Source organism: Salmo trutta, chromosome 17 (genome assembly GCF_901001165.1).
Source record: "Salmo trutta chromosome 17, fSalTru1.1, whole genome shotgun sequence".
NCBI lineage: Eukaryota > Metazoa > Chordata > Actinopteri > Salmoniformes > Salmonidae > Salmo > Salmo trutta.
The window spans coordinates 10,352,014-10,379,989 of NC_042973.1; the positions used below are offsets into that span (position 1 = coordinate 10,352,014).

At 44.0% G+C, this 27,976-nt stretch overlaps 2 protein-coding genes across 2 annotated transcripts in view; both read left to right on the plus strand.

Annotated features, from left to right (window-relative positions):
* Positions 1-11,206: 11,206 nt before the first annotated feature.
* Positions 11,207-13,282, plus strand: LOC115151289 (zinc-binding protein A33-like). Its single transcript, XM_029695232.1, has one exon. The coding sequence runs from the start codon at positions 11,207-11,209 to the stop codon at positions 12,815-12,817; it is 1,611 nt and encodes a 536-aa protein (XP_029551092.1). The 3' UTR covers positions 12,818-13,282.
* Positions 13,283-15,724: 2,442 nt separating this feature from the next.
* Positions 15,725-27,976, plus strand: part of LOC115151253 (obscurin) — a 55,978-nt gene continuing 43,726 nt past the window's right edge. Inside the window, exons 1-12 of the mRNA XM_029695210.1 lie at positions 15,725-16,070; positions 19,899-20,017; positions 20,173-20,457; positions 20,762-20,923; positions 21,015-21,119; positions 21,252-21,518; positions 22,152-22,421; positions 22,567-22,833; positions 23,057-23,320; positions 26,352-26,618; positions 26,734-27,003; positions 27,517-27,786. Coding sequence (XP_029551070.1) covers positions 19,981-20,017; positions 20,173-20,457; positions 20,762-20,923; positions 21,015-21,119; positions 21,252-21,518; positions 22,152-22,421; positions 22,567-22,833; positions 23,057-23,320; positions 26,352-26,618; positions 26,734-27,003; positions 27,517-27,786 — 2,464 coding nt within the window. The 5' untranslated portion in view covers positions 15,725-16,070; positions 19,899-19,980. The remainder of the gene's footprint in view (positions 16,071-19,898; positions 20,018-20,172; positions 20,458-20,761; positions 20,924-21,014; positions 21,120-21,251; positions 21,519-22,151; positions 22,422-22,566; positions 22,834-23,056; positions 23,321-26,351; positions 26,619-26,733; positions 27,004-27,516; positions 27,787-27,976) is intronic.

The following is a 27,976-nucleotide window of genomic DNA, read 5'->3' on the forward strand; positions in this document are numbered from 1 at the left end:
TAGAAAGAACTCATCCAAATGCAATGAGTTATTTTGCGCCATTATTTAAATGACTCTTTCAGTGCAGTTTACAGCCTAGAGTAGAATGGTACACAATTGTACTCACTTGAAAACAATAATGCAAATAATCATTGCATTGTGGTGTTATAGGCTTGTCTAGGCAGGATCACTTTATTGTCCCTTAGACCGTACACATTAAATTAACTGTATAAAATAACAAGTTTATACTAATAATTGTACCTCTTGTGATAGTACTAAACAACTGTGTACTACACCTAGCGACCACACCAATAGTTTTGAGCCTTTTGGTATGCTAGCGAACGGTGGGGCAGGGAATACAACTCAGGTCGTTGGTGTGAAAGACAAACACCCTACGAATCGTGCCAATAGGGTTAACCCACTTGCTGGGAATTGTAACGTGGCTCATACAGCGACGTTTGCTACACTGCCCCCTCCGTACTTGAAGGCACATCCCTGTGCTTTGACTACTCAGCCCCCTAGCACGCCCAAGCCTTGCGCTCCGATGGCAGTACATCCCACCTCTGACAGCAATGTAGCAAACCGGAAGGATAAGGAAGTGAATCCGGGTCACTAGCGTGAAAGGTAAACATTCTATGCATCGTGCCAATAGAGTTAACCCACTTGGTAGGAATAGTATCATTACATTTTAGCAGACACTCTTATCCAGATCAACTTACAGGAGAAATTAGGGCCTTGCTAAAGGGCACATCAACATTTTTTCACCTAGTCAGCTTGGGGATTTGAACCAGTAACCTTTCGGTTAGTGGCCCAATGAGCTTAACTGCTAAGCTACCTGCTGTCCTCATCATTGCTGATATAGCGAGTTTTGTGACAGTATAAAGGTTTTGGAACGATGGGACCAGGGTTTGTGTCCAAGTCAGGGTACCCCTCTAATCCACTATATTGGTGACAGGTGTTGGAGAGCACCATTGAAAGCATGTCCCAGCCGAGTTTTAGTCACAGTACATTTGTGTTAGGCTAGCAGTGTTTCTGCCAGGTTTCTGTACTGCACAAGATTGAGCCGTACTGGATGGGTGCTGTTTTGTAAGCTCCGACCCAGCTTTGCTATTGTGATTCATTTGTAGTTTATTTTTACAAAATGTAGCCGCTTTCATTTCTTACAACAAAGTTGTTACTCTGTTACTCTACCCAAAGAAGGCATACAAGGCCCTCCCTCGTCCACCATTCGGCAAATCAGATCATGACCATACTCCTGCTTCCTGTTTACACACAGAAGCTCAAACAGGAATTACCCGTGACTTCTGGTGACCAGGACTGGACTGGACTGGTTTGCTTGCGCTGATTTGAATATGTTTCGGGACTCAGTCGATAACGCCGATGAGCTAACCACCTCCATCACTGGTTTCATTAGGAAATGCATCAGCGACGTTGTCCCCAATCAAAAGCCCTGGATTAACACAGAGGTTGGCTCTAAACTAAAGGATAGGGCTACAGCACACAGGGCTATCACAGACAACCCTGAGGCTACATATGAAAACAGGAACAAGTACAAGAAGTCCCACTATGACCTCTGTAGAGTCATCAAATGAGCAAAAGGACAATATAAGAATAAGGTGGAATCATATTACACAGGCTCCACTGCCAGCCGCACGTGACAGGGGCTACAGTCCACTATGGATTACAAAGGAAGTCCCAACCATGATCTGCCCAACGATGCCTCTCTACCAGGCGAATTCAAAGCTTTTTATGCACACTTTGACAATAACAACATGGTGCCGGGTGTGAGGGCCGCTCTCTGAGGCCGATGTGAATAAAGTCTTTAATCAGATCAACACCTGGCCGGATGGTATTCCAGGGCTCGTTCTCAGAACATGTGCAGAACAGCTAGCTGGCATATTCACTGTCATTTTTCAACCTCTCCTTGTCCCAGTCTGTAATCCCCACATGTTTTAAGATGACCACCATCATTCCTGTTCCCAAGAACTCTAATGCTTCATGCCACAGTGATTACCGTCCTGTAGCACTCACATCTGTAATCTTGAAGTGCTTTGAAAGTCTGGATATGGCACACATCAACTCTATTATACCAGTCACCCTTGACCCACTCCAATTTGCATTCTGCCCCAACAGATCCATAGATGACGCAATCTCAATTGCACTGCACACTGCCCTCACCCACCTATGTAAGAATGCTGTTCATTAACTACAGCTCAGTGTTCAACACTATTGTTCCCTCCAAGCTTGTCACCAAGCTAAGGACCCTGGGAATGAACACCTCCCTCTGCAACTGGATCCTGGATTTCCTGGCAGGCCGAGCCCAGGGGGTGAGGGTAGGCAACATCACCTCTGATACGTGGACCCTCAACACGGGAGCCCCACAGGGGTATGTGCTTAGTCCCTTCCTGTACTCTGTTCACCAACTCTGTTCACCACAACAGTTCACCACTGTGTGGCCACTCACAACTCCAACATCATCATCAAGTTTGCTTATGATAAGACGGTGGTATGCCTGATCACCGGCGACGATGAGACAGCCTACAGGGAGGAGGTCAGTGACCTGGCACCACAACCTCACAACATCCACATCGATAGGGCTGCAGTAGAGCGGGTTGAGAGCTTCAAGTTCCTCGTTGTCCAAATCCCTCGGAACTTAAAATGGTCCACACACAAGCACACAGTCGTGAAGACGGCCCAACAGTTCCTCTTCCTCCTCAGGAGGTAGAAAAGGTTTGGCATGGGTCCTCAAATCCTCAAAAAGTTATACAGCTGTACCACTGGCTACATCACTGCTTGGTATGGCAATAGCACCGCCATCGATCGCATGGCGCTACAGAGGGTGAGGTGGGCAGCCCAGTAAATCATGAAAATCGTTAAAGACTCCACCACCCAAGCCATAGACTGTTCTCTCTGCTTCCGCACGGCAAGTGGTACCAGTGCATCAAGTCTGACAACAACAGCCTCCTGAACAGCTTCTATGGCCATGACATAAGACTGCTAAATAGCTAACCAAATAGCTAACAAAATAGCTACACAGACTATCTGAATTGATCCTTGTATTTTATTCTTATTTTTGACTGTATTCACACTCACATGGCCCTACACAGTACACACACTGACACTCCAACACACATACAAATAATCATTCCATCAATTCCATCAACCCACATAATATCCAAATACATTTATACTGACTCTACACACACGCACACCCACTCACATACAATGATCATATACGCTCCTGCTACTGTGTTTGTCATATATCCTGATGCCTAGTCAGCTTACCCCTATACACATCTACCTCTATCACTCCAGTATCCCTGCACATTGTTAATATGGTAACATGGTACTTTTTAACTGCATTGTTGGGAAATGGCTCGTAAGTAAGCATTTCACAGTATAGTTTACACCTGTTTTATTCTGCACATGTGACAAATAAAATTACATTTTGATTGTATTTAATTTGATCTGTTTACTTCAGGCTGACTACTAGCATCTATTGAGTTGCAATGTCCCATACATTTATTAATGACAAAATCAACTTAAAGTTTCTACAAAATGAGTTTTGCAGTGACACAATTCGAAAGGAAGGCTACAGCTAACCTTTTCCCTTTTACTGTTAGTGATTCACAAATGATTATTTTGGTTCCCGTGATTCGATTCAACGCGATTAAACCGAACCCCAACTACAACAATAGTAAAGCACATCATTCAATTCGTCAAAAATAATTGTTTAAAAATCATAGTTCATGTGAATTAAATGAATAGCTATTTATTAATTTTTTATTGACTATTTTGAGAAATGTGAAAAGGGGCATCTGTTATATAATAAATTATATTTGTATGGCCTAAACAAGATCAATAGGGGAGGTTTTTGTGCTGCGTGTCCTAAATCTTCTTTCATGTGCAATGATGCACCTGGCCTCTCCCCCGCACCTGGCCTCTCTCCTTTACCTGGCCTTTCCGCCGCACCTGGCCTCTCTCCTTTACCTGACCTTTCCGCCGCACCTGGCCTCTCTCCTTTACCTGGCCTTTCCGCTGCACCTGGCCTCTCCGTTGCACCTGGCCTCCCCGCCACATCTGGCCTCTCCGCTGCACCTGGCCTCTACACCGCACCTGGCCTCTCTCCTTCACCTGGCCTTTCCGCTACACCTGGCCTTCATCGTTGCACCTGGCCTCACCGCCGCACCTGGCCTCTCCGCTGCACCTGGCCTCTCCACCACACCTGGCCTCTCTCCTTCGCCTGGCCTTTCCGCTGCACCTGGCCTCTCCGCCGTACCTGGCCTTTCTCCTTCACCTTGTCTCTCCGCTGCACCTTGCCTCTCTGCTGCACCTGGCCTCTCCGCTGCACCTGGCCTCTCCGCTGCACCTGGCCTCTCCGCTGCACCTGGCCTCTCCACTGGACCTGGTCTCTCTGCTCCACCTGGCCTCCCCGCTCCACCTGGCCTCTCCGCTGCACCTGGTTCTCTCTCCTTCACCTGGCCTCTCCGCTGCACCTGGCCTCTCCGCTGCACCTGGTCTCTCCGCTGGACCTTGCCTCTCCGCTGGACCTGGCCTCTCTGCTCCACCTGGTCTCTCCGCTGCACCTGGTCTCTCCGCTGCACCTGGTCTCTCCGCCTCACCTGGTCTCTCCGCTGCTCCTGGCCTCTCTGCTTCACCTGGCCTCCCCGCACCACCTGGTCTCTCCGCACCACCTGGCCTCTCCGCTGCACCTGGTCTCTCCGCACCACCTGGTCTCTCCGCCTCACCTGGTCTCTCCGCTGCTCCTGGCCTCTCTGCTTCACCTGGCCTCCCCGCACCACCTGGTCTCTCCGCACCACCTGGTCTCTCCGCACTACCTGGCCTCTCCGCTGCACCTGGTCTCTCCGCACCACCTGGCCTCTCCGCTGCACCTGGTCTCTCCGCACCACCTGGCCTCCCCGCACCACCTGGCCTCTCTGCTGCCCATCAGCTATTCCTCCATGTTCTTGTGGATTTATATAGAATATTGGTGCAGATTTGAATGATTTTATGTGTAATATGATTGCTAGTTAACCTATGGCAGATTATCCACCTACCACTACTGTCGCTATGGATAGAGAGCAGTTGACTATATAGTAAGCACGCAGAAAAGCGCAGTGCAAAAACACCTTGATAGATGATGCGCATACAAGCAGACAAGGACATTTGGTTATATGGAAGAAATTATATAGTAAAACCTGCAAATTGGGGAATGTAAACCCCCGGAAAAATGCACTACCCTCCCCTGTTCCCAATAAAAAACCCACACTACCCTCCCCTGTTCCCAATAAAAAAAACACACTACCCTCCCCTGTTCCCAATAAAAAAAAACACACAACCCTCCCCTGTTCCCAATAAAAAACCCACACAACCCTCCCCTGTTCCCAATAAAAAACCCACACAACCCTCCCCTGTTCCCAATAAAAAACCCACACAACCCTCCCCTGTTCCCAATAAAAAACCCACACAACCCTCCCCTGTTCCCAATTAAAAAAAACCAACCCTCCCCTGTTCCCAATAAAAAACCCACACAACCCTCCCCTGTTCCCAATTAAAAAAACACAACCCTCCCCGAAAAACCCTTTCACCCCCCCAAAAAAGTTAGACAACCCTCCCCTATTTTGGACCAGCCTCCCCACCCCACCCCAGTACATTTCAAACTGTCCCTCAGATCCACTGAGCTGACAACCCTAAAACTAGGCAGCGACATTTGAGAGTAGATTTATGGGTCCAATATTCTCTGCTAATACAGCTGTCAGGTGAGTGAGGAGAGTCTGGACCAAAGGAAATGTGAGACACACAGAGTGAGTTCCAAATGAGGACTCGGAGGCTTAGGTGAAGTGTTCAGCTGTTTTGTCAAGTTCTACATTCAGTCAACACATCCTCACATTGCATTGGTTCCCCTTATTATATATTTAACTTCTTTGCAACCATCAATATTATCCCCCGCAAGTGAAGTTACGTAATGGCGGTAGCGAAATTAGTGGAATGGTATCAAATACATCAAACACATGTTTTCCATGTTTTTGATGCCATTCCATTAGTTCTGTTCCGGCCATTATTATGAGCCGTCCTCCCCCAGCAGCCTCCACTGACAGCAAAGCATTTTTATCTTTCATTTGATATCTTTCTCACCTGCACATGCTGAACTGTGTGTCAATCCAATACTCCCTCTCTGTCCCTTAACCTCTCCTTCTCTCTCTAAACACTGTCACTCTCTCTCAAACATTCTATACTCACCCCTCTCATGTTCTCTGTTTCTCTGTCACTCTCTCTCAAACCCTCTATATCCCCCTCTCTCTCTCTCTCTCAACTTCTCTGTTTCTCTGTCACTCTCTCTCAAACCCTCTATACCCCTCTCTCTCTCTCTATCAACTCTGTTTCTCTGTCACTCTCTCTCAAACCCTCTATATCTCTCTCTCTCTCTCTCTCTCTCTCTCTCTCTCTCTCATGTTCTCTGTTTCTCTGTTTCTCTGTCACTCTCTCTCAAACCCTCTATATCCCTCTATCTCTCTCTCTCTCTCTCTCTCTCTCTCTCTCTCTCATCTCCTCTCTAACTCTATCTCTCTCCTCTCTCCTCCTCCTCTCTCTGTCACTCTCTCTCCTCTATATCTCTCTCTCTCCTCTCTCTCTCTCTCTCTCTCTCCATCTCTTCTCTCCTCTCTCTCTCTCTCTCTCTCTCTCTCTCTCTCTCTCTCTCTCTCTCTCTCTCTCTCTCTCTCTCTCTCTCTCAACTTCTCTGTTTCTCTGTCACTCTCTCTCAAACCCTCTATACCTCCCTCTCTCTCTCTCTCTATCAACTTCTCTGTTTCTCTGTCACTCTCTCAACCCTCTATATCTCTCTCTCTCTCTCTCTCATGTTCTCTGTCTCTTTGTCACTCTCTCTCAAACCCTCTATATCCCTCTCTCTCTCTCAACTTCTCTGTCTCTTTGTCACTCTCTCTCAAACCCTCTATACCTCTCTCTCTCTCTCTCTCTCTCTCTCTCTCATGTTCTCTGTTTCTCTGTCACTCTCTCTCAAACCCTCTATATCCCCCCCCCCTCTCTCTCTCTCTCTCTCTCTCTCTCTCTCATGTTCTCTGTTTCTCTGTCACTTTCTCTCAAACCCTCTATATCCCTCTCTCTCTCTCTCTCTCTCTCTCAACTTCTCTGTCTCTCTGTCACTCTCTCTCAAACCCTCTATATCCCTCTCTCTCTCTCAACTTCTCTGTCTCTCTGTCACTCTCTCAAACCCTCTATACCTCCCTCTCTCCCTCTCTCTCTCTCTCTCTCTCTCCCTCTCATGTTCTCTGTTTCTCTGTCACTCTCTCTCAAACCCTCTATATCCCTCTCTCAACTTCTCTGTCTGTCACTCTCTCTCAAACCCTCTATACCCCCCTCTCTCTCTCTCTATCAACTTCTCTGTTTCTCTGTCACTCTCTCTCAAACCCTCTATATCTCTCTCTCTCTCTCTCTCTCTCTCTCTCTCTCTCTCTCTCAACTTCTCTGTTTCTCTGTCACTCTCTCTCAAACCCTCTATACCTCCCTCTCTCTCTATCTCATGTTCTCTGTCTCTCGAACTGTCAATGATTATTATCTGACCCTGCTGTTCATCTATGAACTTTGAACATCTTGAAGAACGATCTGGCCTTAATGTCCATGTACTGTTATAATCTCCACCCAGCAGAGCCAGAAGAGGACTGACCACCTCTCAGAGCCTGGTTCCTCTCTAGGTTTCTTCTGTTTCCTGCCTTTCTAGGGAGTTTTTCCTAGTGACTATGATTCTACAGCTGCATTGCTTGCTCTTTAGGGTTTTAGGCTGGGTTTCTGTATAGCACTTTGTGACATCTGCTGATGTAAAAATGGTTTTGTAAATACATTTGATTGACTTAATAATCTGTAATTGTGGTGAGCAAGAAATAATGTCAATGCCTGGAAAAGAATGTGGTCTTAAAAATGTTTGCAGGAACAAAACAATCGATCTCTACTGCTAATAATGATGTCCGTTCTGCATACTTCATTTCTATGTTCAACACTTCATAAAGTCTACATATTTAATTTCTATGTTCAACACTTCATAGAGTCTACATATAAAATGTATATGTTCAACAATGCATTGGCAAAAGGTAGGGAAGGCATGGACACTAAAGATTATGGCCAGGATTGAATCCAATCGAGCTTTGTTGGCTAAGCGCCATTTTAAGGTAATTTCTGATTTAGATGACATATGCAGCATTTACTGTGAATGCGGTCTCCATTATTAAACAACCTGGTCTCAGGGCAATTTGTAGGATAGTATACATCCTCCCTTTAATATGATATGTTATGTTATGAACGGAATAGTGGTCGGAGGACATATAGCATCATATGTTTTACCCAGTGGTACCATATCATACAAGTTGGATGAATTAAAGTATTATACATCCTGAGGACTGTTTTATTGCCCCTTTAATCAGAACAACAGTTTCCAGCAGTGCTAACATAATTGCAAAAGGGTTTTCTAATGATCAATTAGCCTTTTAAAATGATCAACTTGGATTAGCTAACACAATGTGCCATTGGAACACAGGAGTGATGGTTGCTGATAATGGGCCTCTGTGACCCCAAACTTTTGAACGGTAGTGTATACCGTACCAATCAAAAGTTTAGACCCACCTACTCATTCAAGGGTTTTTCTTTATTTTTACTATTTTCTACATTGTAGAATAATATTGAAGACATCAAAACTATGAAATAACACATATGGAATTATGTAGTGACCCAAAAAATGTTCAACAAATATATTTTATATTTGAGATTCTTCAAAGTAGCCACCCTTTGCCTTGATGACAGCTTTGCACACTCTTGGCATTCTCTCAACCAGCTTCATGAGGTAGTCACCTGGAATGCATTGCAATTAACAGGTGTGCCTTGTTAAAAGTGAATTTAACAAGGCACGTTGTTTAACACTTTTTTGGTTACTACATGATTCCATATGTGTAATTTCATAGTTTTGATGTCTTCACTATTATTCTACATTGTAGAAAATAGTACAAATAAGAAAAACACTTGAATGAGTGGGTAATGGCAGAGAGTTTAGAGTACTGTTTTGCTTTGACCAGCTGTCTCAATGCTTTCCTCTAATGTGGCAATTGTCAAATCCAGCCAACATGTTGAGGTTGGCCACACCTGGGTTTTATATGGACTTCATGGGTTTCAACTGGGCAAGGGCTCTAAATGGACATCTTAGCTGGCACCCAGTTGGGTTAATTTTGGGCCAGACATGGACAAACCCATGTGGGTTATAGTGTAAGTCCCGAAATGACCTGAATCATTTTTTCATGGGCTGTAACTGGTGTTATTTCTTTCAGAAATAATGATTGGGACCAAATCGGGTTAACCATTTGGGTCACAAACAGGCAAACCCATGTGGGCTACAACCAAATGGGCTATATTTGGTTTGAATATGGTCATGGACTGTCTATGGGAATCAATTGGGCATACCAACTGGGTCACAAATGGGAAAACCCATGTGGGCTAAAACACGGGTCCTAATTGGGCCCTTTACCAATTTGTAATGGGCTGTAAGTGGGCTACCTGGTGTGAATATGGTCCAGAACTGTCTTATGTAACCATGCCAAATGTAACATATTACACTAATTTGAGTTATGTCTAGTCTATGAGACCAGGCTGTTCCACCCTCCACTGCATACAGGTAGGCTGTATGATTCTGCTTGCTCTGGAGTCCAGAGAAGTGAAATGTGTCTCCAGTTTCTAAGAGTAGCAAATAGATTTTAAGACATATCTGCATTGAGCTCTGGTGAGAAAACTACAGTGGCGAACTTAAGTTCTGTGTAATCATACAACAAAACAGCACATTAGGCAGATTAAACATTCTATGAGCAAAAAACAGTGTGCTGACAACAAAAAAGGACCAAACCAGTTAAGGGCGTACATATCTTTATTTCTACCAGAAAACAGAAAGTAGACAAACTGCATTGCATTGATGTGCAGGGACAAGGTTAGTGATATAACTTGCTGTAAGTGAAACTAATGTTGAGCATTAAGCTTTGTAACTGAGAGCCCTAGCTTCTCTGAAACCTCACTATAGAACCCTAAGAACAGAAAGAACATTCAGAACACAAAGCATCGGGTAAGTAGAGAGTGATATGGGTCCAGTTTTTCAAAAGTTATCTGATCTGATTTTGGCAATTGGGTAGGATTAAATGTTAGAATTGGGTTTTTCCAAAACTGAAAAATAAGAGACCTCTGGATAGGGATTCGGTTTTGGTAATCCAATCTGACCTTTTTTCAGGATTAAATGTCATTTCAAAACTCAAAGTTAGTGATAAGGATAGTTTTGATGCTGAAAATCAGGATTATCTTGGTCCCACTGGAAGGGTGGATTCAGGATGGATTTAGACAGGTGGAAGGCACAACAACCAAGAACTGTCATTGTAACTAAGGTGAGAAGGTTTAAAAAACGTTCTTACAATTAAAAACCGAAGGTTCATTATGTTAAATTGACCGCAGTATAAGTATGTAGTCAGTTGTTATATTGAGAAGCATCACAAAAATGCATCTAATTGCTTATAAGTGATATGCAGGCTATATTTTTAATCTAGGAACCTTTATTCATGTAATTTACTAATCTCTGTTTCCCTATGACAGTGTAGAAGTAGTACCACAACCTGTCCAGTAGATGGCAAACTGTAGGCCTGTTCAAGGCACTGACAATCTGGATACTGTAATCTTGATATTGTGGCATCTGGATCAGAATGATCCTGTCTGATTATTTTCTGAAGAAATGGCTCAAAAACAACCACATTGATCTGATCCTGCGTAGCAAAAGAGAGGATTACAGATTCCGGATCATTCTGATCCAGATGAAACATTTTGAAAAACTGGCCCCATAGAAAGATAAATGTAATCTCAGCCCTATTTCGGTTCATTCAGTTATGATAATTTCCTTGTTTGATACGAGGCATACTTTCTATATGTAATTGTAAAGTTATTCTGTGTATTACTATCAATTGTCTGAAGGGTACTACTACTGTATTTATGTCAAATTGACTAAATTAAAGCTGATAATATTTGTGATCAAGAACAATCCGATGATAGGAAATCCATCACAATTGTAAAACTGCTAAAACCATGTTTTAAGGTTGGTTAAACTTGTATTTGTCTCATAACTTGAAAGTTTAAACTATCAAGAATTGACTGAACACATTAAATGTTTCATAGTTTCACCTTTGGTCTCTGTCTAGATATGGCCACCCCGAGCAGTCTCCTGTCTGAAGATCCGTTACTGTGCTCTATCTGTTTGGACGTCTTCACTGAGCCAGTCACCACTTCACGTGGACACAACTTCTGCAAGGCCTGTATCAGCAGGTATTGGGATAGCGCTGACCTCTGCCAGTGTCCAATGTGTAACAAGACATTCAACAGGAGACCTGAGCTTCACATCAACACAACATTGAGAGAAGTTGTAGAGAATTTAAAAATAAAGACCATAGTTAAAAATGAGTCCCCTGCCATACCGGGAGAAGTATCCTGTGAAGTCTGCACTGGGAGGAAGTTCAAGGCCCTGAAATCCTGCTTAGTGTGCCTAGCCTCTTACTGTGAGACTCACCTGGAGCCTCATCAGAGAGTCCCGGCGTTAAGGAAACACAAGTTGATTGACCCTGTTGAGAACCTGGAAGACAGGATGTGTAAGAAGCACGAGAGACCTCTGGAACGGTTCTGTAGGAGTGACCAGACGTTTGTTTGTCAATTCTGCACTGAGACAGACCACAAGGCTCATAATACTGTCCCTCTAGAGGAAGAGTGTGGAGAGAGGAAGGTTAAACTGGGGAAAACTGAGGCAGAAGTGCAGCAGATGATCCAGGAACGACTACAGAAGGTTCAGGAGATCAAACACTCAGTAGATCTCAGCATGAGAGAGGCAGAGAGAGAGATATCAGACAGTGTACAGGTCTTCACTGATCTGGTTCGCTCCATTGAGAGAAGTCAGGCTGAGCTCATTGAGGTGCTTGAGGAGAAGCAGAAAGCAGCAGAGAGGCAGGCTGAAGGGATCATTAAAGATCTGGAGCAGGAAATCACTGAGCTAAAGGGGAGAAGCACTGACCTGGAGCAGCTCTCACACACTGAGGACCACCTCCACCTCCTACAGAGCTTCCCATCCCTGTGCACCCCTCCACACACCCAGGACTGGTCTGAGCTCAGTGTTCACAGTGATCTGTGTGTGGGGACCTTGATGAGAGCTGTGTTTCAGCTGGACGAAACACTGAATAAAGAGATGGAGAAGCTACCTGAAGTCAAACTGAAGAGGATGAAGAGGATGCAGCAGTATGAAGTGAATATAACTCTGGATCCTGATACAGCACATCCTGAACTTATCCTCTCTGAAGACACACAAAGAAATCTTCCTGACAACCCAGAGAGGTTTGAAAGAGTTGTTAATGTCCTAGGAAAGGATGGCTTCTCGTCAGGGAGATTTTATTATGAGGTGACAGTCAATGGGAAGATTGAGTGGGATTTAGGAGTAGCCAGTGAGTCCATCAACAGGAAGGGTCCGATTACACTGAGCCCTAAGAATGGATACTGGGCTGTGTGGCTGAGGAATGGAAACGAGTACAAGGCTCTTGGTGACCCCCGTGTCTTGCTATCCCTGAGAGAGAAGCCCCAGAAGGTGGGGGTGTTTGTGGATTATGAGGAGGGTCAAGTCTCCTTCTACGATGTAGAGGCCAGGTCTCATATCTACTCTTTCACTGGCTGCACATTCACTGAGAAACTCTATCCATACTTTAGCCCCTGTTTTAATGATGGTGTTAAAAACTCTGCCCCTCTGATCATCTCTCCTGTCAATTACACAGACTGATTAACAAGTCTCAGATGTGTTTTGGAATGGGAACAAATCAGAAAATTAAAGGGACATTTAAAAAATGTTCAACTTCGTACTCATAATCTCCAGCACCATCCCAACATCAACATATGTGAAAAGGGTGCATTTCTATGTTTTGTAGTAAAAAAAGATTGTCAACCAATTAGTAGACAGTTAGTAGGCAATGACTACTCCTAATTGGTTAAAATCACAATGCACACCGATGATGATGAATATGAAGTTGAACATTTTTTAAATGTCCCTTTTATTAAGTCAAGTTTCATAATACATTTTTAATTTCCAGTAAACTATATCCTTGAGATCTTAGAATCTGAAAATGAAGGTTATTCAATTCTATTGTATTCTCTGTCTCTGTATTCCTATTAAAAGCAAATGTTTGCATTTACTGAAGGAAAACCATCAAATTAAATTATCTTAAATAAAAAGCAATTACGTCTACTGTAGATCGCTTCGATTATTCTTACTTTCCCAAAAAGCTGACATTGAGAATAAAAGCTAACATTTGTGTGACATTTTGGTTTGACATATCATAGGAACAGAGGGGGAGGTCAGCTTAGCTGAAATGTATCAACCTGTTGTATTGTGTAGGCCTATCCACAAGCTTATTTTGAATGTGTCCTGGGGGAGTCAGGTGATTTATTAATACACCTCTTCACAATCAGTTGCTCCAGTGTCAATCAGCTCATCAGCTGTTAGCCAGGAACTAGATCCCGCTTCAATGGATCACTCTTTAAAGGGACAGGGTAGCCTTTCTCTCTATCACTCCACAGACAGAGATCAATATCTCCCAGAAGATTGTTTCATTGTTTTATCAGAAAATTGGATAACACTTTACTTGACACCCAGTGTCATAACACTTTATGACAAGGTCATAACCATGTCATAACAGCTGACATACCTTGTTATAGCTATGTCATAATATGTCATAACAGCTGACGTAACTTGTCATAATCTGTTATAATATCAGGTGACATAATTTGTCAGAATGACATTTGTCTGTCGTTCTGCCCCTGAACAAGACATTTAACCCACTGCTCCTAGGCCGTCATTGAAAATAAGAATTTGTTCTTAACTGACTTGCCTAGTTAAATAAAGGTAAAATAAAATAAATAACCTGTCATAATATACTGTTGTGACATAGAAAGTACTGAGAGTGATATATCAGAATACTCTCTGATGCAGACAGGTCAAGTTGGGGGCTGTTTTCCTACAATGCCTGGATGACATGGAGATTATCCTGTAGGTAGAGTTTCACTGGACTGGGAGGGGCTCTGGGACACATGGCACTGTCCATCAACGTGAGGGAAAAAACAACACTAAAGAGATAGGGCTTGCTTTGTCCAGACTTCTGGACTAGGGAACCCCACAGATAAACACCACATGGATTGTCAAACTTACAATGTTATTCAGACATGTTTGCCATACCGGGTAGGGATGGGAGTAGTGGGAGGAGTTAGGTGTGTGATGGAGAAGTGTGGGCGGGACTCATCCAGCTCTTTGTCATCTAAGTAGATGGTATATTTGCGATGCTTGATTCCACTGTTATATTTTAAGCATTTTATGTTTAGCACCCTGTATCACCCTGAGCCATCCATCCCGCTATTCAGAGGTCATTGGGAAGTTTTTACCTAACGTGGTGTTACTGGGGGATACAATATTTACAGATTTATCCTCTCAATGACTAGGCCATAGACACTCCAATGGCAGTGTTCTCAGTGACAATACACACCTCACAGGAGAATGAAGACCAGTTATGCAGGAGGAAAATTGAGCTAACGAGTGATAGCCCATTGAAATGGGAGCTTAATAAAATGTAATCTCTCGTGACCTTTCAACTGTGGCTGCCGTGGCAACTTCCCATGGGTCTTCCAGGCTTGATCCCTCTAACCTATGCTTCTGGGAAGAATGACAGATATGGGTCAGCAATGCAAACACAGAGTGTGAATGAACTACATCAGTCATGGAGTGAACTACATCAGTCATGGAGTGAACTACATCAGTCATGGAGTGAACTACATCAGTCATGGAGTGAACTACATCAGTCATGGAGTGAACTACATCAGTCATGGAGTGAACTACATCAGTCATGGAGTGAACTACGTCAGACATGGAGTGAACTACATCAGACATGGAGTGAACCACATCAGACATGGAGTGAACCACATCAGTCATGGAGTGAACTACATCAGACATGGAGTGAACCACATCAGTCATGGAGTGAACTCCATCAGTCATGGAGTGAACCACATCAGTCATGGAGTGAACCACATCAGTCATGGAGTGAACTACATCAGTCATGGAGTGAACTACATCAGACATGGAGTGAACCACATCAGTCATGGAGTGAACTACATCAGTCATGGAGTGAACTACATCAGTCATGGAGTGAACTACATCAGTCATGGAGTGAACCACATCAGTCATGGAGTGAACCACATCAGTCATGGAGTGAACCACATCAGTCATGGAGTGGAGACACTGGCAGGAAAGGGATTTGGTGTTTGGGGTGGGTCATATTAGAATGGCGATCCATGTAATTTAGGCTGCAGACTTAGGAAAGAGGGCTTTTCTTTTGATGAATGCAGATCATTTGACTTGTATTATAACGGAGGTATACCCATTCGCCTTTACCATGCCAAAGCTAGCTCTCCTTGGGTTTCTGCTCCCTGCGCCTCTGAAAGAGTTGCAAGAAACAAGTACAAAATCCAATGTATTTGTTGGTCAGAGGAGAGGCTCCATCCAATATGACATAAGCACAAACGGGAAAACCATCCAGCATGTGTACCATTTTTTAACCCCACTAGTGATGCTGGAAAGAAGTTGCATCACAGCAGTAAAGCTAAGGCTATCGTGGCGTGTATAATGACACTGGTCTATTTTGGAGGACAGTGTGAGAGGAGAGATATGTCAGCTGTTCAGCATTAGGCTTTACCAAAGCAGAGAAAAGAGAGAGAGGTCTGCTGGCTGACTGGCTGCTCCGGGGGAATCGACAGATAGGCTAGCCCTCCAACCTGGGCATTCTCTCTCCCTGCCAAACGTTTGTTGTTATCTTGAGGGATTTGGGGAAAAAGAGGACAAGAGTTGGATATACCTTTCATGACAGACTGACATTTTTTGGCAGCATTTTTTGTCTGTTTTTTTGTCCCGCTGAAAGTGGTATTTCAGTTCGGATACTGAGAGGGCGTGAGAAGAAATACATTTTCCCAGAATACAGCTAACCAGGTTTAAGGTGGGTACACCACAGCAGGTGTTCTAGTTATCTTTGTGACTTGAATATTTTTTTATATGTCATTGTATTACAAGAGATCACTGCCATATTGTTTTTTTCTGCCACTTACCTATTTGCATCAATAAATTGATAATGATTTGGGAACATAATTCTCATAGTTCTGAGAATTGTGATGTTACAGGTGTTCACATTATTTTTTGTGTGTGTAATTTTAAAGCTGTTTGACATTGTAATCTATTTGCTGTTCTGCTCTCAGTTCCTGCAGTGACAGATTGTTACTATGTCGTCCAGCATTTAGTACAGTAGACTGAATAACGACAGACAGTGCCCATTTGGTCAATGTGAATGTGATCTAGTTGTTTAGATTTTTACATTAGTCTCACCTCCCATGGAAAATGGCAGTCCCGGGTGGGAGATGCATGAGGGTTAATCAGATACTCTCTTCACAGCTGTTTGAATACCTAAATTATGTGAAGTGACTTTGGCTGTCCTCCTTTTGTTGATAACCTTATTGGGTTTTGTTGACGTTACATACGGTCTGTAAGACAGTGCTGTCTGAGATTGAGAATGTGTCTGTATTTCTGTATTAAGCATACAGCACCATATGACGTGGCAGGTCATTTGATGAGGTGGTGTTCTGCCATAGATGGAAGGTGGCCCACCCCCCCTGGAATTACTTACTGCCTTATTGCCCCATTATAGTGCCTTGCAAAAGTATTCATCCCCCTTGGCGTTTTTTTGTTGCATTTCAACCTGTATTTTAAATGGATTTATATTGGGATTTCATGTAATGAACATACACAAAATAGTCCAAATTAGTGAAGTGAAATGTAAAAAATGGTTTGTTACATTTAAAAAAAAAAAAATGTATTCACCCCCTTTGCTATGAAGCCCCTACATAGATCTGGTGCAACCAATTACCTTCAGAAGTCACATAATTAGTTAAATAATGTCCACCTGTGTGCAATCTAAGTGTCACATGATCTCAGTATATATACACCTGTTCTGAAAGGCCCCAGAGTCAGCAACACCACTAAGCAAGGGGCACCACCAAGCAAGGAACACCATGAAGACCAAGGAGCTCTCCAAACAGGTCAGGGATAAAGTTGTGGATAAGTACAGATCAGGGTTGGGTTATAAAAAAATATATACGAAACTTTGAACATCCCGCAGAGCCCCATTAAATCCATTATTAAAAAATTGAAAGAATATGGCACCACAATTAAACAACCAAGAGAGGGCCCACCAAAACTCATGGACCAGGCAAGGAGGGCATTAATCAGAGAGGCAACAAAGAGACCAAAGATAACCCTGAAGGAGCTGCAAAGCTCCACAGTGGAGATTGGAGTAACTGTCCATAGAACCACTTTAAGCCGGACACTCCACAGAGCTGGGCTTTATGGAGGGGTGGCCAGAAAAAAAGCCATTGCTTAAAGAAAGAAATAAGCAAACACGTTTGGTGTTCATCAAAAGGCATGTGGGAGACTCCCCAAACATATGGAAGAAGGTTCTCTGGTCAGATTAGACTAAAATGTAGGTTTTTGGCCATCAAGGAAAACGCTATGTCTGGCGCAAACCCAACACCTCTCATCACCCCGAGAACACCATCCCCACAGTGAAGCATGGTGGTGGCAGCATCATGCTGTGGGGATGTTTTTCATAATCAGGGACTGGGAAACTGGTCAGAATTGAAGGAATGATGGATGGCGCTAAATACAGGGAAATACTTGAGGGAAACCTGTTTCAGTCTTCAGAGATTTGAGACTGGGACAGAGGTTCACCTTCCAGCACGACAATGATCCTAAGCATACTGCTAAAGCAACACTCGAGTGGTTTAAGGGGAAACATTTAAATGTCTTGGAATGGCCTAGTCAAAGCCCAGACCTCAATCCAATTGAGAATCTGTGGTATGACTTAAAGATTGCTGTACTCCAGCAGAACCCATCCAACTTGAAGGAGGTGGAGCAGTTTTGCCTTGAAGAATGGGCAAAACTCCCAGTGGCTAGATGTGCCACGCTTATAGAGACATAACCCAAGAGACTTGCAGCTGTAATTGCTGCAAAAGGTGGCTCTGCAAAGTATTGACTTTGGGGGGTGAATAGTTATGCACGCTCAAGTTATCATTTTTTTTAACTTATTTTTTGTTTGTATTACAATAAAAAATATTTTGCATCTTCAAAGTGGTAGGCATGTTGTGTAAATCAAATGAAACAAACCCCCAAAAATCAATTTTCATTCCAGGTAGTAAGGCAACATAATATGAAAAACGGTGGTGACTACTTTCGCAAGCCACTATAAAGTGGATGTAAATTGTGGTGCCACATGCATTGCATGTGCTTGTGAACAAAGACTTGTATATGTCTATGCATCACTGTGTCTTCTGCTATTGGAGAAGGTGCAGATGCTGTTGAGAGGTACTGATACCTGTTATTTTCTACGTCTACACGACTGTCTTTACTCTACACAACACAGACTGAAACCCATTACAAAATAGGAAAAATGCCAAGGGGGTGAATACTTTCGCAAGCCACTGTAGTTGGTGGAGCCTCAATAACCCCTCGATTAAATAAATTTATATGTTATTGTGGTTTTCCTATTGGGTTGTGTCACTTAGCTCTATGATTGACAGCTCTTGTTTGTCAAACTCATTCCACGGAGGGCCTAGTGTCTACTGTTTTTTTTTGTTTTTTTGTTTCAATTAAGACCTAGACAACCAGGTGAGGGGAGTTCCTTACTAAGATCTAGACAACCAGGTGAGGGGAGTTCCTTACTAAGACCTAGACAACCAGGTGAGGGGAGTTCCTTAATAAGATCTAGACAACCAGGTGAGGGGAGTTCCTTACTAAGATCTAGACAACCAGGTGAGAGGAGTTCCTTACTAAGACCTAGACAACCAGGTGAGGGGAGTTCCTTACTAAGATCTAGACAACCAGGTGAGGGGAGTTCCTTACTAAGATCTAGACAACCAGGTGAGAGGAGTTCCTTACTAAGACCTAGACAACCAGGTGAGGGGAGTTCCTTACTAAGACCTAGACAACCAGGTGAGGGTAGTTCCTTACTAAGATCTAGACAACCAGGTGAGAGGAGTTCCTTACTAAGATCTAGACAACCAGGTGAGAGGAGTTCCTTACTAAGACCTAGACAACCAGGTGAGGGGAGTTCCTTACTAAGACCTAGGCAACCAGGTGAGAGGAGTTCCTTACTGAGACCTAGACAACCAGGTGAGGGGAGTTCCTTACTGAGACCTAGACAACCAGGTGAGGGGAGTTCCTTACTAAGATCTAGACAACCAGGTGAGGGGAGTTCTTTACTAAGACCTAGACAACCAGGTGAGGGGCGTTCCTTACTAAGATCTAGACAACCAGGTGAGGGGAGTTCCTTACTAAGATCTAGACAACCAGGTGAGGGGAGTTCCTTATTAATCAACGACCTTAATTCATCAATCAAATACAAGGGAGGAGCGAAGAACCGCAGACACTCGGCCCTCCTTAGAATGAGCTTGACACGTGATGGAACCCATTGTGAGGTTAATGGATCCTCTTTTCTCATTACTAGCACACATACTTTACAGGCAGACTGCTGAGTCTATATCAGTGAAACTGAGCTCAGGCAAGTATTGAGGTGTCAGAGATTACTTCATTATACAGGCCCAGCCACGCCACATCCAAGTATAATCATATTAAAGTGTTGCTCTCGGATTCTGGTCACATTGGTCCTCCATTTTAAAACATGTCAATGAGAATGAGAGAGTGGAGGTGTTATTTACAAGTCAACATGAAAATGTTTTTGACTTATAGCATGTTTTAAAAGATGTATCAAACTGTATAGTTTTAGCCCTAGGGACAACCTAGGGATAAGGACAAGTGGAAAGCCAATCAGAAGTTGCTGAGGCCATCCCTCCTGACAGACCATGGGAGATAGGTCTGGGAGAAAACTAGCTGCTGCAAGTAAGACCTCTACTCCATGGCACACATTCTATTCAGTTGCTTGTCTTCACCTTTGTGTTTCCTTCTAATTTATTCAATATTCAATGACCCGTTATATAAATATGAAAAGGTTTCAACAAGTGTGTGTGTTTTACTTTCTGACCGTCTGTCTGCAGAGAGCCAGACCCAGCTACTGGTGGTGAAGGGTCTGGAGGATGTGGAGGTGTGTGAGAGCGAGGGTTGCTCCTTCGAGGTGACCCTCAACCTGTCCTACATAGATGGCACGTGGACCAAGGACGGGGTCAAGCTCAAGTCCAAGCCCACCTGTCGCATCACTACCCATCGGAATAAACACACTCTCACCTTCACCCGGGTCACCGTAGGAGACACTGGCCTGTTCTCCTTCCAGACTGATGGTGCCCAAAGCTGTATTCAAACCTCAGGTCAACTCATTGTCATAGGTAACATTATGACAGGACACAACAGAGGAGTAATGCAAAGTACAGGGACAATTGTATGACCATCTTTCAGTCTAATTATTCTGTAATAGCTTGGAAGTCTACATTAGCTCGATATCTTCTCACTAACTTGACATCCAGGCTAATGCCTTGGCCTAGAAACAACGTCAATTTATAGATAAATCACAGTACAGATCACAGATACATCAGTACGTATTTAGATCAAAACCCATACTGGATCTCTAGCTAATGTCTGTCACTACTGTCTATCTGTTTGTCTATCTGTCTCCCTGTGGTTGTCTGCCAGCCAGAGACATCCAGATCGTGAAGGAATTAGAGGACGAGGAAGTGACTGAGAGGCAGAGTGTGAACTTCCTATGCGAGGTCAACTATGAGAATGTGGACGGGCGCTGGTATAGAGACAACACCAGGATCAAACACGGAGACAACGTCAAGATCAGACATGAGGGTGAGCATGGGACACAACTGAGACTAGTCATGGACATGTGTCTATAGGTCAGGATACTACTGATGAAACATGTATTTCTATCTAAATACAGGTAAAACTCACACCATGTGCTTCAAGTCTGTAAGGCCAGCAAATGCTGGGGAGATCAAGTTCACTGCAGACAGGGTCTCCTCATATGCAATTCTCACAGTAAAAGGTAAACAACAGCTATTTGAGATTCAACAATATCAATGCTCCTCAGTGACTCAAAAACCTCTATCTGGCCTAAGTGACCTTCTCTGATTAATGTTCACTAAACAATCGTTCAATGTTACTGCTGTCTCCACAGAGCTGCCTGTGCAGATAGTGAAGCCTCTGAGAGTGAAGATTGTTATGTACAAACACAAAGGCCTGCTGGAGTGCCAAGTGTCGCGGGCCAACGCCCAGGTCAGGTGGTTCAAGAACAGGAATGAGATCCAGCCCAGCCAGAAGCACCAGATCATCAGCGATGACATTTACAGGCAGCTCCACATCGACGACGTGGCCTCATCTGATGAGGACACCTACACCTGTGATGCTGGTGATGACAAGACGTCCTGTCAGCTGTTAGTGGAGGGTGAGCTGCTCACACTCATTGTGTTTAGTTCTGACTTATTATAAACAGTTCCAGTGTTACTTATATTCCTAATATTAAATGTTAATAAACAGTTTATAAGCAAATCTTCATACAAAGTGTGTCCCCACCAGTGGCGGTTCTAGACCATTTCAACTGGGGAGGCCAAGCTGGGGCCAGTTGTACTGTTAGAGGGGCCAGTTACATTAGACGTTATTGTTGTCATATCGTTTTCTTCACTGCATTGCAGGCATTAGCAGGCAAAAGACCATGTTCATAATCATCATTGTTGCCACTGTCTAATAACGGATGTAAAAAAAGAACGATAGCAAAAATGTGTTATGTAAAAATTATTTCATACTCCACATTTAGGGGGGCCACAAGGGGGTCCAAAATTGTTGTCACAGGGGAACTGCCCCCCCCCCCCCCAGAACAGCCCCTGGTCCCCACCCCTCTTACTTACAATCGATGAATCACCAAAACACCTCATTCAACCAAATATACTGTATCCACAATGAAGTAATCCAACTATCTATCTCACTCCCTTCCTGGAGTGTACACTTTCTCTCTGCCATTTACTCTGTTTCTCTGGACGTGAAGATACTGATGGAGTGTGTGTGCTCCCTATGCGTGCAGAGCAGGCTATCAGCATAGTGCGGGGACTGAGGTCCCTGGAGGTGACAGAGCCCAGGGAGGCCCTGTTCCAGGTGGAGATCAGCCTGCGGGCGGTGAGACCCCCCAAGTGGACCCTGGATGGAGAGGTCCTGATGGAGGGGCCTAGAGTTAGCATAGACCAGGAAGGGACCATGCACACCCTCTGCTTCAGCAGCACAGACAGCTCTATGACAGGCCCAGTGCAGTTCAACGCCGGGAAGAGCCGCTCCACCGCACAGCTCACTGTGAAGGGTAAGGTAGTTCATTGATTATCACTAAGTGAAAGTTGGAATGAAACCCAGTGACCCTCCAGGCTCTGGGCTAGATCATTGTATTGCTAGAGGTTTGTACAGGAGAGTATTACTGTATATCATTATCCATCTCTGTATCTTCCCAGAGCGCCCTCTAAAGGTGGTCCAGCCCATGCCAGATGTGGAGGCTAAAGAGAACAGCTCGGTCACACTGAGCTGTCAATTTGCCCCCTCCCCCAGGGTGGTACGCTGGTACAAGGGCCGCACCGCCCTGCAGACGTCCAGCAAGTACAGCATGAGGACGGAGAAGAGCCAGGCAGAGCTGACCATCCAGGGTCTCAAGGAGACCGACACCGGCCAGTACAGCTGCATGGCTGGAGGGTCAAAGAGCACAGCTAAGGTCACTGTGGAGGGTGAGGATGATGTATAAAAGAGGAATACAAGTGTTTTTTTTAGACAAAGCTTCAATGTTCAGATGCTTAATCATGGAAATGAATTGCAGCTTCATGCTTGCTTTTGTCTTTATATACCTTCAAAGTACTGTATGCTGTGTTTAATCTACACTGTGTTGAACAGCAGATATTACCACAAACCAACCCTGACAGCATGGATATGAGCTATATATATATTTTTCAGTGCGAAGGCTAAAGATCATAAGGCACCCGGAGCACGTAGAAGTGGAGGAGGATAGCAACGCCACGTTCACCTGTGAGCTCAACTATGTGGTCGCCAATGTGCAGTGGCTCCTGAACGACAACCGTCTTAACGCCAACTCCGTCACCAGGATCCAAAACATGGGCACCATCCACAGCCTCACCATCAAAATGCTTCGCCCCCAGGATAGCAGAGTCACGTTCCAAGCCGGCCTGCTCACCGAGTCCACCTCCCTCAAGGTCAAAGGTGAGCCTTGTACAGTTGTCAGTTCTCACTTGTGAGCAGCCACTGCAAGAGAAATTGAGAAACTAGTGTAGTGCTGGAGGTTGTACGTGTCCAGTCAGAACTGTCATAAAGTCTTAAAGCACAGTATCTAAAACTTACAGAGATCTAATTTTGAAAATAAGGCAAATCTGCTAGACTTGATTTTGACCTGAAGATGGTTGAATCTGATGTCCTTCAGTAAGGCTGTGGAGGTCATGACATTTCGTCAGCCGGTGATTGTCAAGCAAATTACTGTCAGTCTCACGGTAATTGACCGTTAATTAATATAAACACATTTAGCATCTCCTGGTTTCCACGCATAGCCTTCAAACCACTGATGCAGACCTTTAGAACATCTACATTTTAATAAGTTGAATAAATCCATGTAATATAGCCTACACCAACACAATAAATCCATGATTTGTTTTAGACAGGTCTAAAGAAGCATGATATGAAGAAAATGTAGAATAACAGAATTGCATACTCTGAGTTGTCCTTACGTTAGACCCTGATCTGGCTGTGCCATATGGCTGTGGGCCACACTAGTTCATTTAGCAGGTCCTGATCTGGCTATGCCATATGGCTGTGGGCCACACTAGTTCATTTAGCAGGTCCTGATCTGGCTATGCCATATGGCTGTGGGCCACACTAGTTCATTTAGCAGGTCCTGATCTGGCTATGCCATATGGCTGTGGGCCACACTAGTTCATTTAGCAGGTCCTGATCTGGCTATGCCATATGGCTGTGGGCCACACTAGTTCATTTAGCAGGTCCTGATCTGGCTATGCCATATGGCTGTGGGCCACACTAATTCATTTAGCAGACAAGATATGCTTAGAATTCCGTGGCATTATTTTATATTATTTTATAGTATGAAGAATACAATTGACAATAGCTGAATAAAATATAAATAATATTTTCTCGAAATGATTTGAGGGACTGCACACATGCAGCTATTCTGTGTTGAGATGTTAAAACAAAGAGAGGTATTTCTATATGCTTAATTTAGATTTACTTATGTAATTTCAGTTGTGATACAAACATTGGGCTGTATGTTTTTTTGTTTAATACATTCTAACGCTTCGAACACACCAACAGCGTCATTGCATTTTGGTACCCCAGAATTACATTCATTTCCAATGAAGAGCTGGGTTTGCCTTGCAGCATTAGGTTGCACAGGCAGTTGCTGTTTGCTCAGTGTGGTGCATACGATGCGTCAAACTGTATTAATAGACGGCTTGACAGAAATGGTAGCAGAAGGGGAATGTTGAACTTTTGTTGCACACATATCCAGATGATGCTGTGTGTAATTTTGCGCAATGACACTGTCTGTGTGTTTGAAGCGTAAGGCTACGTGATGAGACTCTAATGATGATTGTATGAAGTTGTATGAATGGCATGAGCTCTGCTTTGTTTTTTTGCACAGGCTGTACACACTTCATCAGTCTCTCATTCACAATTTGACAAGCACTTGATAATGCCTAGAATTTCCCGGCGGTATCCCCTTTGTGTGGCCGTAATGCACCCTAGAAAAATCCATGCCTTTTGCAGCCAGTGACCTTTGTGCCCTTGGGCTGAATATAATAATTATAATCCCCTTCTCCTGTTTGCGTGCGTCCTTATCCAATTCCAAGGTGCATATTGAAGATATTGGAAGAACTATGCACATTTACTTTTCATCAGCCAACAAGATGAGTAGGCCTAATGAAAAGCAAAAGCACTAGCCTATGTCAATCTACTATCCCCCATAGTACAAAAGCCGACCTATTCTGTGCGATAAATAAATATTCCAAACATAGTCTGGGACAGTTGTGGGATGCGATAGATCCCAAATGAATACAACCACTAGCATCACAAAAATGTTTAAGCACTGAGGCTGACACAACAGATCATAACGTTTGGCTGAAAATGTTGATAAACTATTAGGCTACTTCTTTACATTATAAGCAAAGCAATGCGCACATGGCAGTAGGCTATAAGCGCAAATGTTCTATTAGCAGGAAAACACCATTCAAAAGTGAGATGCTATTATGCATGAAATGCTTTTAAAATAAAGGTGCATTTTTATGGTGAAAATGAACTTCCCCAAATTTTAAACCTGCGTCCTACGTATGTATGCCAGTTAGGTTCTACACCTGTTGTAAAGCGGATTAATGTGTAATTTTTAGACGTTATTTGGCCACTTTCGTTGTGATACAAACCTTATCAAAACATATTGGCCTATGGGCTAGGCTACATGTGGTGTGCGACTATGATATGAAAATGTGTTTCTTCCCTTACTGCACACAAGCTGGGAATCATTCACAAGTGATAGGCTAATATTGTCACCCATCAAACTATTCTTGATTTAATCTTGTCTTTACATATACTAAATAATGTATGTGTGAAATTAGTTTTGATTTAGAATGGACCATTATCATGCACCTGTCTGGAAACAGGGACAGGGGAAAAACTGCATGTGGCGGACACTTTTCCCCTGGTTCATTTTCATGCCAGCCAGGTAGGCTATACTCCTGTTGAAAAGAGAAGCAATGTGTTTAATATTAGAAAAGTTGAGAAATAAATATAGTAGGCCTAGTCTATAGAAAGCTGATGGGATCCTCCTCCTCTTAATAGAGCCCGCAGTTGCATAGCCTATAGAAATGTTGAGCAACATGAGCTCATGGGCTCTCATGAAGTGTTTGATTAGATTTTCGATGACATTTGCATTGATGTCAGAGTGATTAGAGGGACAATAGAGTGCTGAGTACCAGGCAGTTAGCAAGTTTGCTAGGCTACTAATGACCATCAGCAGCATCAGCAGCATCACAGCTTGGAGGACTAAACGGTCACGTGGAATTTGACTGCCATCATGACTCGTATCCGCCGGTGTGGCGACAATGCGGTCACTGTAACAGCCCTATCCTTCAGTAACTTTAGACAAGCAAGAGATATAAGAGCCACTGATGCTTGGAAGAATGTGAACGATTAGATCAGGAACTAATGTGTTTGTACTGATTAATTTCTCCTCCAGAAAAGCCAGCGGTGTTCCTGAGGTCTCTAGAAGACATGTCAGGGGAGGAGGAGGGGAAGGTGTGTCTGCAGTGTGAGACCTCTAAGGCAATGGTCACCCCCATCTGGAGGAAAGATGGTACGGTCCTGGCCAGCAGTAACAAACATGAGCTGCTCAAGTTTGGGAAGTCCTTAGCGCTCATCATCCATAGTCTGAGTAAGGATGATGCAGGCCACTATAGCTGTGACCTGGGCACCAGCCAGACCAAGGCCAAGGTCACTGTACATGGTATGTATGGTCCAAATCATCAACACGGTCTGGTCCAAACAATTGTTGGAACAGAAATGCCCATCTTATAGACTATCAATTGTCCATCTGATCTCACTGACATTTTCCACCACAGACCTTCACATCACCATTGCCCAGCGTATGAAGACCGTCTCTGTTCTGGAGGGCGAGAGCTGTAGTTTCGAGTGCGTCCTCTCTCATGATGTCATCGACGAGTCCTCCTGGACTCTGAACGGTCAACTTGTGGTCAGCAACAGCCGTATCCAGAGCGTAAACAAGGGCCGAAAGTACAAGATGACCATCAGAGATGCAACCTTGACTGACGCCGGGGACGTTATCTTCTTCATCAAAGACCTCAGCTGCAGGACCATGCTATTTGTCAAAGGTGAGTGACTGGCTCTTGTCTGAAGTGTGTCTGTCTGAAATGTGTACTAACCTGTGTGTCATCCTGGCCAGTCACACTATCCTTGATCTAACCTCTGTAAGAGCATCAACAGGATGGTACTTAGGCTATACGTATTACTATGTAAAGTGTGTTTGTTCCTAAAGAGGGACTATTGCAAAATGTGGGAGTCCAGATTGAAGGCCTGTAAACAGATTAGACTGTATGTGTCCCTAGAGAAAACCTGCTGTAATGTTATACTGTATGTGTCCCTAGAGAAAACCTGCTGTAATGTTATACTGTATGTGTCCCTAGAGAAAACCTGCTGTAATGTTAGACTGTATGTGTCCCTAGAGAAAACCTGCTGTAATGTTATACTGTATGTGTCCCTAGAGAAAACCTGCTGTAATGTTATACTGTATGTGTCCCTAGAGAAAACCTGTTGTAATGTTAGACTGTATGTGTCCCTAGAGAAAACCTGCTGTAATGTTATACTACATGTGCTTCCTCCTAAAGAGAAGCCAGTGCATGTGTTCAGGGACATGACGAACGTCAAAGCCACCCCAGGGGAGGATGCTGAGCTGAGCTGTGAGATCACCAAGCCTGAGGCCTTCGTCCGCTGGCTGAAGAACGGCCATCAGATCAGGCACAGCCCCCCCAAGTACCAAATCAGTGTGGAGGACCACCTGGTACGGCTGGTGATTACAAACACCTGCATCAGAGACTCTGGGGAGTACTGCTGTGAGGCAGATGGAATTGCCACCCGGGCCAAGCTGGAGGTCAGAGGCAAGTACTGGGTAGTACTGCAGTATTACTGTGTAATGGTATAGTGTTGTTTAGCAATGTTGTGTATTCGTGTCAAATGCAAATGAATTGCGACTCAACTTTGACTCAAAGCCTCAATAAGCCGGACTCGACTTTGACTTGAGACTAATTACTTGAAAGACTTGTTTTGAAATGTTCTGGACAGATTCTG